This window comes from Pristiophorus japonicus, chromosome 16 (genome assembly GCF_044704955.1).
Source record: "Pristiophorus japonicus isolate sPriJap1 chromosome 16, sPriJap1.hap1, whole genome shotgun sequence".
Taxonomy (NCBI): Eukaryota; Metazoa; Chordata; class Chondrichthyes; family Pristiophoridae; genus Pristiophorus; species Pristiophorus japonicus.
This window is the reverse complement of record NC_091992.1, coordinates 607,934-623,649: the sequence shown is the minus strand read 5'-3', so window position 1 is coordinate 623,649 and position 15,716 is coordinate 607,934. Positions and strand designations below refer to the sequence as shown.

The 15,716-nt window shown below is 45.9% G+C and overlaps 1 protein-coding gene across 5 annotated transcripts in view; it reads right to left on the bottom strand.

Moving 5' to 3' along the window:
- The window catches only part of LOC139226241 (TBC1 domain family member 31-like), a 211,844-nt gene that overhangs the window by 79,141 nt on the left and 116,987 nt on the right, over positions 1-15,716 (bottom strand). For 3 of the 5 annotated variants that reach the window (XM_070856865.1, XM_070856863.1, XM_070856866.1), the window contains 5 exons: positions 15,384-15,465; positions 12,966-13,055; positions 5,087-5,177; positions 626-718; positions 71-99 (listed from right to left, as the gene is read on the bottom strand). In XM_070856865.1, coding sequence (XP_070712966.1) covers positions 71-99; positions 626-718; positions 5,087-5,177; positions 12,966-13,055; positions 15,384-15,465 — 385 coding nt within the window. Of the gene's footprint in view, positions 1-70; positions 100-625; positions 719-4,732; positions 4,999-5,086; positions 5,178-12,965; positions 13,056-15,383; positions 15,466-15,716 lie in introns of those variants that run through there. The other 2 variants (XM_070856864.1, XM_070856867.1) reach the window with 2 other exon arrangements.

Genomic DNA, 15,716 nt, shown 5'->3' with positions numbered 1-15,716 from the left:
TCTATATATTACAGTAATAAACAGATTATATTCAGTAAAGATTTCCAAGTGCAGTTGTTGATGCACGTACCTTCTCAGTGAGTCAGCATCAATGGAATGCTAAAAAGCAAAATGAAAACTAGACTTTAGAGGTTGGTGTAAGCAAAAAATACTAAAACAAGCATTCTATGTTAGAGACAACAGAACTAACAGCTACCCAGAACTAAGCTACCCTACAAATTATATGTAATTTGGTCCCCCACTCAGTAGGTTATAGCCTACCTTGCTGTCATTCTGCCCAGTCACTCTGCTCTGCAAACTGCTGCATAGAACAGTAGGATTTGATTGTGTCCCTGATGACCAAGATAATACATTGGCCATTATCTCTACATGACCCTATCAAGTATTCAGAAGCTAGCACAGCTCACTAATACAGTTCTGATGATAAAGCTGAAGTTAGACCTGAGCAGTAACTACCTCTTTATGGCACCAATCAGATTTGGGTATTTTCTGCACCTCCTATCCTGATGACCAAGATTTCTAAAGCATTCAATATCTCTATGGAACTTGAGAACAGTTTTGTGCTATGAATAGAGATTGAAGACTATTTGTCTTAAAGCTCTGCCGCTTCTCAGCTTCTCATTACCTGTCTTTCTCGCATCATCTGCCTCATTTCAGCCTGTAACTGGCTGACCTGTTCTTCTGCCTTCCTTTGCATCTCATATCGAAGATGTCGCTCCTGTATGAATATAAAGAAGATCAGAACCTTTCAGTTTGTAAATTTAATCCAAACACTCATAGAACTAATAATCTCTGGATTACTACCTGAGCCACGTGCAAATTGGCATAGGGTTAAGCAGATCAGGGAGTTAAATGCGTGGCTCAAAGAGTGGTGTGGGAGGAAGGGGTTTCAATTCATGGGACATTGGCACCAGTACTGGGAAAGAGGGAGCTGTTCCGTCGGGATGGGCTCCACTTAAACCCGGCTGGGACCAGCGTCCTGGCGAATCGAATAACTAGGGCTGTAGATAGGGATTTAAACTAAAAAATGGGGGAGAGGGATCAGGTGAGGGGAAGTTTAGATATCTAAAGAGAAAGGTCAATGCAATAGAGCAGTGCAGCGATTTGGGTAAAAATAAGCAGAGCGTGACAGGAAGGGACAGAGAGTTTAATGGTAGCAGTGCAGCAGAGAATAAGGTCAAAGCAGGGAATAATGGTAAAAAAATTAAATTAAAGGCTCTTTATCTGAATACACAGAGCATTCATAACAAGATAGATGAACTCGCGGCACAAATAGAGATAAATGGGTTTGATCTAATAGCCATTACAGAGACATGGTTGCAAGGTGACCAAGGTTGGGAACTAAATGTTCCAGGGTACTTGACATTTCAAAAAGATAGGCTGAATAGTAAAGGGGGGTTGGGGGGAGGGGGGAGGGTAGCCCTGATAATAAAGGATCACATAAGGACAGTAGAGAGAAAGGATCTTGGCTCGGAAGACCAGGAAGTAGAATCAGTATGGGTGGAGATAAGGAATAACAAGTGGTGGGAGTAGTATAGAGGCCCCCTAACAGTGGCTATACCATTGGACAGAATATTAATCAAGAAATAGTAGGAGCTTGTAACAAAGGTAATGCAATAACCGTGGAGGACTTTAATCTTCATATAGACTGGACAAATCAAATTGCCAAAGGTAGTCTGGAGGACGAGTTCATGCAATGCATTCAGGACAGTATAAAAACAGACTGTAAGAGCGTCTACAAGTATGTAAAAAGGAAGAGAATAACAAAAGTAAACATTGGTCCCTTAGAGACTGAGGCAAGAGCAATTATTATGGGGAATAAGGAAATGGCAGAAACGTTAAACAAATATTTTGTATGTGTCTTCACAGTAGAAGATGCAAAAAGCATACCTAAAATGGTAGGGAACCAAGGGTTTAATGAGGGTGAGGAACTTAATGTAATTCTTATAAGTAGAGAAAAAGTACTAGAGAAACTAATGGGACTAAAAGCCGACAAATCCCCTGGACCTGACGGCCTACATCCTCGGGTTCTAAAAGAGGTGGCTGCAGAGACAGTGGATGCACTGGTTTTGATCTCCCAGAATTCCCTAGATTCTAGAACAGTCCCAGCGGATTGGAAGGTAGAAAATGTAACCCCGCTTTTCAAGAAAGGAGGGAGAGAGAAAATGGGAAGCTACAGGCCAGTTAGCCTGACATCAGTCGTCGGGAAAATGCTGGAATCCATTGTTAAGGAAGTGGTATCAGGGCACTTATAAAATCATAACATGATTAGGCAGAGTCAACACAATTTTATGGAAGGGGAAACCGTGTTTGACAAATTTATTAGGGTTTTTTGAGCATGTAACTTGCAGGGTAGATAAAAGGGAACCAGTGGATGTAGTATATTTGGAATTTCAAAAGGCATTCGATAAGGTGCCACATAAAAGATTATTACACATGCTAAGGGCTCATGGGATTGGAGGTAATGTATTAGCATGGATAGAGGATTGGTTAACAGACAGAAAACGGAGAGTAGGGATAAATGGGTCTTTTTTAGGTTGGCAGGCTGTAACTAGTGGGGTGTTGCAGGGATCAGTGCTGGGGCCCCAGCTATTTACAATCTATATTAATGACCTAGATGAAGGGACCAAGTGTAACGTATCTAAGTTTGTTGATGATACAAAGCTAGGTGGGACAGAAGCTGTGAGGAGAACACAAATGTCTGCAAAGGGATATAGATAGACTGAGTGAGTGGGCAGTGAGGTGGCAGATGGAGTATAATGTAGGGAAATAAGATATTTCTTATGTTCTTATGAAATGAGAGGTTATTCACTTTGGTAGGAAGAATAAAAAAAAGAATATTTTTTAAATGGTGAGAAGCTTTTAAGAACATAAGAGAACATAAGAAATAGGAGCAGGAGTCAGCCATTTGGCCCCTCGAGCCTGCTCTGCCATTCAATAAGATCTAATCCTGACTTTGGCACTAAGGAAATCAAGGGATATGGGGATAAGGCACACGAAAGTAGAGTTGAGGTTGAAGTTCAGCCACGATCTTATTGAATGGCGGAGTAGGCTTGATGGGCCATATGGCCGACTTGTGCTCCTATTTCTTATGTTCTTATGTTCAGTAATGCATGTATTGGTTAGGATTCCTTGCCAGTGTGTGCATCTATTGTGCTTGTTTGGTACTACAAACACTGGTTGGATTAATTCAGTAAGGGATGCAGTGATTGAGTTATTTGGTACCATATGCATTGGTTTCATTTATTCAGTAATAGATGCATTGGTTGGGTTGCAATGGGCCATTTGGGATACTTACCGTTACCGTTTATTCTGGTTTTCGAATAACTCCTGTATTGGCGCTAACATCTGTTGTCGGGAAATTACTACAGTCTATAATTTAAGGTGATTGGCAGAAGAAACAAAGGCAACATGGGGAAAAACCTTTTTATGCAGCGAGTGGTTAGGATAGAAACATAGAAACATGGAAAATAGGTGCAGGAGTAGGCCATTCGGCCCTTCGAGCCTGCACCGCCATTCAATGAGTTCATGGCTGAACATGCAACTTCAGTACCCCATTCCTGCTTTCTCGCCATACCCCTTGATCTCCCTCGTAGTAAGGACTACATCTAACTCCTTTTTGAATATATTTGGTGAATTGGCCTCAACAACTTTCTGTGGTAGAGAATTCCACAGGTTCACCACTCTCTGAGTGAAGAAGTTTCTCCTCATCTCGGTCCTAAATGGCTTACCCCTTAACTTTAGACTGTGACCCCTGTTTCTGGACTTCCCCAACATTGGGAACATTCTTCCTGCATCTAACCTGTCTAAACCCATCAGAATTTTAAACGGTTCTATGAGATCCCCTCTCATTCTTCTGAACTCCAGTGAATACAAGCCCAGTTGATCCAGTCTTTCTTGATATGTCAGTCCTGCCAACCCGGGAATCAGTCTGGTGAACCTTCGCTGCACTCCCTCAATAGCAAGAATGTCCTTCCTCAAGTTAGGAGACCAAAACTGTACACAATACTCCAGGTGTGGCCTCACCAAGGCCCTGTACAACTATAGTAACACCTCCCTGTACTCAAATCCCCTCGCTATGAAGGCCAACATGCCATTTGCTTTCTTAACCGCCTGCTGTACCTGCATGCCAACCTTCAAAGATGGCGGAGGCAGATTCAATCGTGTCTTTCAAAAGAGAATTGGATATGTACCTGAAGGAAAAGGATTTGCAGGGCTATGGGGAAAGGGAGGGGGAGTGGAACTAGCTGAAGTGCTCTTGCAGAGAGCCGGCATGGGCTCAATGCATGGCCTCTGCAAGATCCTGCAAATCCATTGGCAGGACAGATGCACCAATGTCAGCATTCTTGCTCAGGCCAACATCCGCAGCATCAAAGCACTGACCACGCTCGATCAGTTCCCTTGGGCGGACCACATTGTCCGCATGCCCGACACAAGACTCCCAAAGCAAGCGCTCTATGCAGAGCATCGACACGGCAAGCGAGCCCCAGGTAAGGCAGAGGAAACGTTTCAAGGACACCCTCAAAGCCTCCTTGACAAAGTGCAACAACCCCATTGACACCTGGGAATCCCTGGCCCACGACTGCCCAAAGTGGAGGAAGAGCATCTGGAAGGCGCTGAGCACCTCGAGTCCCATCGCCAAGAACAAACAAACCAAGAGTAAACAGCAGAAGGAGCGTGCGTTAACCCAAGCTTCCCACCCACCCTTTCCTTCATTCACTGTCTGTCTCACCTGTGACAGAGACTGTAGGTCTCGCATTGGACTCCTCAGTCACCTGACAACTCACTTTTAGAGTGGAAGCAAGTCATTCTCAACTTCGAGGGACAGCCTATGATGATGATGAATGGGTTAAATGGCCTCCTTCTGTGCTGTAACCATTCTATGATTCTATGAACGGAGGTAGAACTGGACGATGTTACCCATGAATTCATGAAACCACATGAGTAATGTAAACCACTGACAATAATGTCATGTGTGTAATAAGAGAAACTGTAAACCTGCAAAAGAACACACACGTGAAATAAACCATCCACAGAATGGCAAATTCGAAGGGTTTCTACAACTGATCTCACTTTGCTAAAGTACCTGCTGAAGCTTTTCTTCAAATGAAAACTTCTGTTCCAAATTAATTCTCTTGGTCTCCTCCAGCAGTCTTTGAAGCTGCTCTTCATCCCTCCTGCAGTACAACACAGTTTTTATTGGTTGTTATTCTCCAGGTATGTTAAGGGAAGATCATGTATGACTAACCTAATTGAATTTTTTGAGGAAGTAACCAAGAGGGTCGATGAGGGTAGTGCGTACGATGTAGTATATATGGATTTTAGCAAAGCTATTGATAAGATCCCACATGGTAGACTGGTCATGAAGGTTAAAGCCCATGGGATACAGGGCAAAGTGTCAAGTTGGATCCAAAATTGGCTTGGAGGTAGAAAGCAAAGGGTAATGATTGATGGATGTTTTTGTGACTAGAAGGGTGTTTCCAGTGGGGTTCCGCAGGGCTCAGTACTGGGACCCTTGCTTTTTGTGGTATATATCAATGATTTAGATTTGAATATAGGGAGTATGATTAAGAAGTTTGCAGACAACACTAAAATTGGCTGTGTGGTTGATAATGAAGAGGAAAGTCATGGGCTGCAGGAGGATATCAATCTACTGGTCAGGTGGGCAGAGCAGTGGCAAATGGAATTTAATTCAGAGAAGTGTGAGGTGATGCACTTTGGGAGGGCTAATAAGGAAAGGGTACACACATTAAGCGGTTGGCCACTTAATAGTGTAGATGAACAAAGGGACCTTGGAGTGCTTGTCCACAGATCCCTGAAAGTAGCAGGCCAGGTGGATAAGGTGGTTAAGAAGGCATACGGAATGCATGCCTTTATTGGCTAAGGCATATAAGAGCATGGAGGTTATGCTTAAATTGAATAATACTTTGGTTAGGTCACAGCTGGAGTATTGCGTGCAGTTCTGGTCGCCATATTATAGGAAGGACGTGATTGCACTAGAGAGGGTGCAGAGGAGATTTACTAGGATGCTGCCTGGAATGGAGAATCTTAGTTCTGAGGACAGATTGGATAGGCTGGGTTTGTTCTCATTGGAACAGAGGAGGTTGAGAGGAGACCTCATTGAGGTGTACAAAATATTGAGGGGCCTGGACATAGTGGATAGTAAGGGTCTATTTCCATTGGTGGAGGGGTCTATTATGAAGGGACATAGTTTTAAGGTGGTTGGTGGAAGGTTTAGAGGGGATTTGAGGGGGGGCTTCTTTACGCAGAGGGCTATGGGGATCTGGAACTCGCTGCCTGGAAGGGTGGTGGATGAGGAAACCCTCACCACTTTTAAGAGATGGTTAGATGTGCACTTAAAGTGCAGTAACCTGCAGGGTTACGGACCTAGAGCTGGGATTAGACTGGATGATCTTTTGTTGGACGGAGCAGACATAATGGTAAGTACTGCAGGGAATAGAATACGGCCAGGGTGATCTCCTGGACTAGTTTTGATCGCCTGGATGGGTCGGAGAGGAATTATCCAGATTTTTTCTCCCTAAATTGGCCTGGGTTTTTATCTGATTGTTGCCTCTCCCAGGAGATCACATGGCTCCGGTTGGGGTGAAGTGTAGAATGTTTTAGTATAAGGGGTGTCGCAGTTTTGGTAAGGCGGATTGGTTGGGCTGGGTGTTCTTTGCCTTTCCGTCATTGTTCATTGGTTTATATGTCACCCTTAGGGCTGCTGACCGAGGGCCGTGTGGCTCATTGTCGGCCGGCGCGGACTCGATGGGCCAGAATGGTCTCCTTCTGCGCTGTAAATTTCTGTTCCTATGTATGTGATATGAAGGAATGCCGGCTTTTTCTCGGCTTTTTTAATATATATATATATATAAAATGGGGCAAAAATTACGGTTGGAGGCTTCCTGCGGGCAGACGCCTCTGACCAAAATTTGTTTTACGAAAGTACCTGGTGGTCCCGGAGGAATGTATATTTACGGTACGAGGCCTCCTTTCGCAGCCCAGCGTGTGGAACTCACACATCCCAGGAACGTAAGCGCAACCTGGGATCACGTGGGCCTGAACCACCAATGAACATGGAGTATTCTCATTGATCATAATGGTGAGTTCTGTCTGTACGAGCTCCCATTACTATCAATGAAAATATCTCCAAAATCACAGAAATATAACACAATAAATTTTAAAAAAAACATCACATATTAAAAATAAATTGAAATTGAATTTAATTAAATGTTTTAGACAAAAATGTTTTTTAATGTTTTAATAGGGGTAAAAATAAACTTACCTTAATGGACAGGGTTTTTAATATAAAAACTAGAAATAACATTTAAGTTTTGTATCTTTTAAAACTCTGTCATGTATTCAACCAGCATTGTAACCCATGTATAAACTGACCTAAGTTGTACACCGTGAGAACACTGACCACTAGGTGGGAGGCACTCCTAACCTGGACCTTCAGGTATAAAAGGGGAAGCTCCACCCACCTTCATCACTTGAGTGCTCAGGAATAAAGGACAGGTCACAGACTGACCTTCTCTCAAGCATGGGCCTCGTGTGCATTTTTACTGTATAGTAAGGACGTATCAATGGCGACAAGAAACTGGGATTTAAACCACGCGAGCATGGCCACTAGCAGAACAGATGAGAGGTACTGTGTTAAGGAATGGTTGGGACAGAGATTCAACATTGTTAAAGCAGCACACAGTTCTCCAGGCAAACAAGGGCAGTCGGGCATGCCCCAACATGTAGTCGAACCCAGAGGGGGAGTTCGACAGAGACAATACAAGCTGAACAGCGATTCACGCCATTGCAAGGGACAATGCGGCCAGTAATGGGGCCATCAACACCTGTTAATGGTGCACTCAAGGACAATAACAGGGGCAGTCAGGGACGATCGACTGGCAAGGGACCTTTTGTTTCAAACCGCAACTCATGCTGGAGGCGTGGAGGCACACACTCAGCCGGAGTTTGCAGAGATGAGCAAAATACCTGCAGAAATTGCAGAAATGGACACTGGGGGAAATCGCTGGAAGCTGAAGATCAGCAAGTTCGTGTGGAGCACGTATACCGTTCATACACCAGGACGCCACCGATAATGATGAAAGTGCTCCTCAATGGCATCCCAGTATCAATGGAGTTAGACACGGGTGCCAGCCAGTCCCTGATGGGTATCAAACAGTTCGAAAAGTTGTGGGCATCCAAGGCCAGGAGGCCAAAATTATCGCCGATTGACGCACAGCTACGGACTTACACAAAGCAGATCATTCCGGTGCTTGGCAGCGCCAGGGTAGTCGTGACCCACAAAGATTCGGAGAACAGACTGCCACTCCCACTCTGGATTGTCCCAGGGGACGGTCCCGCACTACTGGGGAGGAGTTGGCTTGCTGTCATGAACTAGAAATGAAGCGATGTCAATGCAATTTCCTCTGTAGAGCGAGTATCATGCTCACAGATCCTGGACAAATTTGACTCATTATTTCAACCCGGCATTGGCACTTTCATGGGGGCCAAGGTCGTGATTCACATAAACCCGGACGCCAGGCCAGTACACCACAAGGCCAGAGCGGTGCCGTACGTGATGCGGGAAAAGATAGAAGGCGAATTGGACCGCCTGCTGAGGGAGGACATCATCTCGCCAGTTGAATTCAGTGACTGGGCGAGCCCGATTGTGCCGGTGCTCAAGGCGGATGGGTCGGTCAGGATATATGGCGATTACAAGGCCACCATCAATCGGGTGTCACTCCAAGACCAGTACCCGCTACCGAGAGCGGAGGACCTCTTTTCGACGCTATCCGGTGGCAAACTTTTTTCAAAATTGGACCTGACCTCAGCTTACGTGACCCAGGAGCTGGCGAGTGAGTCGAAGAAGCTGACCACCATCACGACACACAAGGGGTTGTTTGAGTACAACAGATGTCCGTTCGAGATTCGCTCGGCCGCCGCGATCTTCCAACGAAATATGGAAAGCCTCCTCAAGTCGATTCCAGGGACGGTGGTTTTTCAGGACGACATCCTCATTACAGGTTACGATACTGAAGAACACCTCCATAACCAGGAGGAGGTGCTACGCAGACTGGACCGGGTAGGTCTGCGACTGAAAAAGGCGAAGTGCATCTTCCTAGCTCCAGAGGTAGAATTCCTGGGGATGAGGGTAGCAGCAGACGGGATCAGCCCTACTGCGTCCAAGACGGAAGCGATCCAGAGAGCACCCAGACCCCGTAACATGACGGAGCTGCGTTCGTTCCTGGGGCTCCTGAACTATTTTGGTAACTTTCTTCCCAAATTGAGCACGCTGCTAGAGCCGCTACACGTGCTCCTACGCAAAGGTCGCGAATGGGTCTGGGGGGACAGCCAGGAAAGGGCTTTTAATAGAGCACGCAATTTGTTATGTTCCAAAATCTGTTAACGCTATATGACTCATGTAAGAAACTTGTGTTAACGTGCGATGCGTCGTCCTATGGTGTCGGGTGTGTGTTGCAGCATGTCAATGCCAAGGGTCAGTTACAGCCGGTAGCTTATGCCTCCAGAAGTCTGTCCCAGGCAGAAAGGGGCTACGGGATGGTAGAAAAGGAGGCGCTCACATGTGTATATGCGGTAAAGAAAATGCACCAGTACCTGTTTGGCAGGAAATTTGAGCTGGAGACAGATCACAAACCCCTAACGTCCCTTTTGGCCGACAACAAGGCCATAAATGCAAACGCATCGGCCCGCATACAGAGGTGGGCACTCACGTTAGCCGCCTATGACTACACAATTCGGCACAAACCGGGCACGGAAAACTGCGCCGATGCACTTAGCAGGCTCCCACTAGCCACCACTGAGGGGGCTACCGAGCATGCTGCTGAGATGGTCATGGCTGTTGAAGCTTTCGGAAGCGAAGGCTCACCCGTGACAGCCCGTCAGATTAAAGTCTGGACAAATAGAGACCCGCTATTGTCTCTAGTCAAGAAATGTGTCCTGAATGGGGACTGGGCAGCCACGTACGGGGCATGCCCTGAGAAATTTAAACCATTTCACAGACGCAAGGATGAATTCTCGATTCAGGCCGATTGCCTACTGTGGGGAAACCGTGTAGTCATGCCCCAGATGGGCAGAGAGGTGTTCATCAGAGAACTCCTCAATGGGCACCCGGGCATTGTCACGATGAAGGCAATTGCCAGGTCACACGTTTGGTGGCCAGGGATAGACGCAGATCTGGAACTTTGTGTTCGCAGGTGCAACACTTGTGCCCAGCTGGGCAATGCACCCAAGGAAGCCCCCCTTAGCCCCTGGCCATGGCCCGCCAAGCCTTGGTCACGCATCCATGTGGACTACGCAGGTCCTTTCATGGGGAAAATGTTTTTGGTTGTAGTAGACGCCTACTCCAAATGGATCGAGTGTGACATTTTAAATTCAAGCACATCCTCTGCCACAGTAGAAAGTCTACGGGCAATGTTCGCCGCCCACGGTCTACCAGACACCTTGGTCAGCGACAATGGCCCGTGCTTCACAAGCACTGAATTCCAGGACTTCATGGCTGGCAATGGAATTAACCATGTTAGAACGGCACCGTTCAAGCCAGCCTCAAACGACCAGGCAGAACGAGCAGTGCAGATAATCAAACAGGGGATGCTCAGAATCCAAGGGGGTTCCCTACAAACCCGCTTATCACGCCTCCTGTTGGCCTATAGACCCCGACCACACTCGCTCACAGGGGTTCCACCTGCAGAGCTACTAATGAAAAGGACGCTCAAAACCCGGTTATCCCTTATACACCCCACCATGAAAGAAATTGTCGAGAGCAGGCGCCAGTCACAATATGACTACCATGACAGGAATGCGAGGGCGCGATGTATTGATGTAAATGATCCTGTTTTTGTCCTCAACTAAACTGCAGGGCCCAAATGGCTCGCAGGCACTGTGGTTGCCAAAGAGGGAAATAGGATTCTGGTAGTTAAACTTACCAATGGACAAATCTGCCGCAAACATGTGGATCAAACAAAAAGGAGGTTCAGCAACCCCATAGAAGAAGCAGAGGAAGAACACGATATAGAGTTCACTCCACCACAGGTGACCGAACACCGGAACCAAAGGGAGGAGAGCCCAGTCATTGTGGGCAGTCCGGACAGGCCTGAGGCACCGCAAACAGCAGACACTCAGGCCAGCGCCCAACAACCGGAGCCCCAACTCAGGCGCTCTACAAGGGAGCGTAAACCACCAGAGAGACTCAACCTGTGATCCCAATAAGACTTTGGGGGGGGGAGGTGATGTCATGTATTCAACCAGCATTGTAACCCATGTATAAACTGACCTAAGTTGTACACCGTGAGAACACTGACCACTAGGTGGGAGACACTCCTAACCTGGACCTTCAGATATAAAAGGGGAAGCTCCACCCACCTTCATCACTTGAGTGCTAAGGAATAAAGGACAGGTCACAGACTGACCTTCTCTCAAGCATGGGCCTCGTGTGCATTTATACTGTATAGTAAGGACGTATCAAACTCTTACGCTGGTAAAAGTAGATTCTACTCCTGCTTTTACCAGGCATAAGAGCTTGAAGGACATTCGTTGGGCAGGCGATGGGCAAATAAACCAAATCTCTGCGCGAGAATGTCCTGCTCCCAGGGAAGCGTGCGACATTTTGACAGATCGGAAATGATGAAATCTTGCCGTATGCGCATTGTGCGCTGAGAACCGGCATTTGTTGGGCCTCTTTGGGTTCATGCGCACATCGTACGTACCCGGAAAGGCCGCAATTTACGGCCCAATATTAACATAGAGACACCACAGATGCAGTAACAGATAAAAATGAAGATTTCAGGAAAGTTAACATTTTAGGGCTGGTGTCAGTAATGCTCACATACTTTCCTTTTATTACTGCTGCCCCTGATGCCCTCCATGGGATCACACTATTTTCTGCAGCCCCCCACATACCCTCAGATTAACTGCAGCCTTCTACGGAGGTTGAACCATGTAGTGTCCGGTTATGAGGACAATTTTGTTGTCCAACATCACACAGCCAATGGACGTCCTGATACCCGGTTGGCCAATTTTTCAAGTGTCCCTAACAGCTACCTAAAACATGTTGGGGCCGAAATTTACCTTTGCCTGAAACAGGTCGCACCTTCCACTCCTGAAATGTTTTCTCTGCTGCTCCGGATGAGGTCGCCTCTTTCAGTAAATTCAGCTCTTGGTCCCTTTTTTTTGCACTGGAAGTCGGTCACAATGGGGGCGAAAGAGGGGCGGCAAGTGCTCTAGAGGGGCAGAAGTGGTGGTGGGACGGAGTCCCCGCCAATGTCAGTCAGCAGCAGAGTGGAGATGACGTCATGACACGTGTGCATCACCACGCACTCCCCTTCACTTAAAGGGGAGAGCCTTCGGCATTGTGAAACTTCGGCCCATTGTGCCACCAGGAAGGGTTTCGGCTGGGTCAGCCGTCTGGCAGCCAAGAAGGGGTGCCAGGCTGCTTGTTGGCGGCTCGGCCGAACCTGAGGGCATAATTGTCGGCCCGACCTGGTAGTTGGCCGACAAAAAAAAACATGGCAGCCGCGGCAGTGCGCCCTCCCCGTGACTCACAGCGTGAAAGCAAGGTGCACAAACAGAAAAAGCTGTCGGGGGCACCGCACAGCGGATTAAAGATTTTTGCAGCTAAATTTCGCGGGAGGTGCGGAAGGTCCGCGGTGCGCCCTTTGATGATGCACTTAAGACGGTCGGCAGCAGTGGGGTGGATGTGCGGACCAGCAGAAAAATCTCTGAGCTGAATTTTGCTGCCAGCGGCCATTGGACCGGAAGTCGGCGGCTGCTCGACTCTGCTGCCTGGCTGCCGCTTTCTGGCGGTAAGAGGTCTTTTTGGGAAAGCTGAATTGCGGCCCCATTGGCTCTTACATATGCAAATGAGGGGCGTCCCGTCTGTTTTTGACTATTCTGGGAAATTGGGCATCGCAGAGTGAAGCAGGAGAGTGCACACCTGTTCTTCATCCTACCTTCGCTCTTCATCCTCCCTTAGTCTTATTAGCCTTTCTTCTTGTTTGACTTTCTCCATATACTGCATGCGTTGAGCCTCTCGATCCTCCCTATAAAATACACAGCCAGTTTAATGAAAGTACACAGGTGTTCTGCGTTTCTTTAGATTTTGATTTAAAACTGTGCGCTATGACAGATTTCACAAACTCAGACTGCTTCACAGTGCAAGGGTTATCTTACAGCAGTAAACAATGGACCAGGTATGTATACTGGATTGGAAGACAACTGAAGGACAAGACCAAAGATGAGAAACATGTTAATTATAGCTTTGTTTTCCGAATACTTTGGCATATGCCCATAAGTACCTCACCTTCCTATGTCAGGCACATAGAAAAGCACCTGGAAACTTTTTTAATTGATTTAGAATATATATCCGAGATCCCAGATGGTCTACAGTTTAATTTTGTGAGTAATTGAGCAACTTCGATTGATCTTTGAGATAATTTCAGTCAGGGTGGTAGTAGGGGCTACAATTGGCCTTCGGTTCTTGAACGAGGGAGGGGGAAATCATCCAGGGCTCCCTCTCCTGATCACCATTCTGTGACCCACTGTGTTTATGTGGATGAGAACGAGATCGGTCTCGGCTGTGATGCTCCAGGTTTGAATATCCTGCTGACACTCAGTGTAGTCTCACACATAAGTGCAGTTACAAATGTTGTCTTTCTGAATTTGTGTTGCAGCTGGAAATGTAACTATTAATACCAAGTGAAGGTATTAATAGTTACATACCTATCACCAGTTGTACTGGGAACAAATTAAAATGTTAATTTATGAGTTTTACACAAGCAGAAAGTGAAACCATAAATTAGTTTAAGTGCAAATTTAAAAGTATATTGGTGACCATACTTAAACTGAAGCAATTTTTTAATACAAGTGAAATGAGTTGAGTATTTGAAGCTCAGAAAGTCTCAGTGAATTCTTTGCCACATTGTTTTTTCAAAGTCCTATGACTAATTTGCAACTTTTTTTCAATAAGCTAGCATATAATAAATACCGGCTTTGATTGGTTGCTTTCGCAACATTTAACAAGGGTCAATTTTAAATAAATGAAATAAATTGTTTCGAGGAGATCAATGCCCCAACCTTGTAATTCCAGTTTGAAATTTTCCATCAGCTCTATTAAGTTCAATCCAAAATAACTAGGGTGTTTCAATAATGTTTTAGCATAATAACAGAAAATGCTGGAAATCTCAGCAGGTCAGGCAGCATCTGTGGAGAGGGACCAGAGTTAACGTTTTGGGTTGATGACCCTTCGTCCAGGTGTTAGCCTCACAGGAACGTTAGCCCCCTGCTGAGCATTCAGCCACTCAGCTGCGCGTTCAGCTTTGATCGAAGTTCAAAGTCCTCCTAACCTCTGCGGGTTGCTTGTGCATCGCAATCTCCTATGCCACTTTCGGGGAAACAAATTTCTAGGCCTAAGGCTTTAGAGCGGGTCCTGTGCAGATTCACAAGGATCTTGGAATGGGGAAATACAAATATGAAGAAAGATTTTAAAAATTTGGACTTTATTCATTCGAAATGTTTAAAATTATGAAGGAGGTTACAAGGGAGATAGGGCAGACTGCTTCCAGTTATTGAGGGTCTAGAACAAAGGGCCAAAGATACAAGATTAAAGGTAAGAGATTTAGAACAGAGGGAAGGAGAATCCGTTTCACAGCTGTGGAATTCACTTCTTGGGCTAATGGTATATAGTTGGATGAAGGATATGGGAACAGAGTGGGTAACTGTGATTAGGATGATTTGCTCGCGTGGAATGTAAACACTGACATGGACTGTTTGGACCGAATGGCCTGTTTCCATGTTGTAACCTCTGTGTATTTCTATGAATAATGGACAAGATACCACAAGGCAACTGACACCGTGGAGCTGTACCTCAGAGTTACCATCTTCAAGAAAGAAGGGAAATAACTTAATAGACAAAGGAGGAAGAAGAAAAAATAAAAACAGCATTTGGGGCTCCAGTATGCTGCCTATCTGGAACTGTATTAAGTCAGTGCCCTACTTCAACTTGCTGTGCTACGGGAGAAGCACTGATACAATTGAAAACAATCTAAGGTAAACATAGAAACATAGAAAATAGGAGCAGTAGTAGGCCATTTGGCCCTTCGAGCCTTCAATATGATCATGGCTGATCCTCTAATCACCGTGCATGCAGTACAAGCAGAAAATTCAATGCATTAATTATGCACATCATTACACTTTTAAGATGGTCCTGCACTGAACAACTTTGTGGTCTCCCTCGCTGGCTGCTTAAATTCAGCAGTTTCCCCTTGGAGTAGCCTCGGTAGTGATGGAGGAACTCCCTGAGCTATATTACCATGCAGACGCAGGTTCCCTTGGTCTGATGGTACGTGCAAACCCTGTATCAGTATCGTTACCTGGCCTGTCGCCTCTCTTTCGGCCGGATGCGATGAGCTAATTGTTCTCTGAAGAGGTGAGTCCACGGTGGTGGAAATCCTACTGCAAAAAAGCAAAGTTCAGTGTGAAAAACCTCCGACACATTCAGGGCAGGTATAACATGTAGTCTGTATCCCTGCAGTCCAAAAACTGTCAATGTGATGCAATGTGCCATGTAGTTCCTTAATCTGATTACTATTCTTTGAGCTGCTGAAAGACTGGCTTCCAGCGATTTGAAATATGTTTAACAAATTGGCTAACAAAGGAAATAAGGGAGGGTATCAAATTGAAAACAAGGGCATACAATGTGGTCA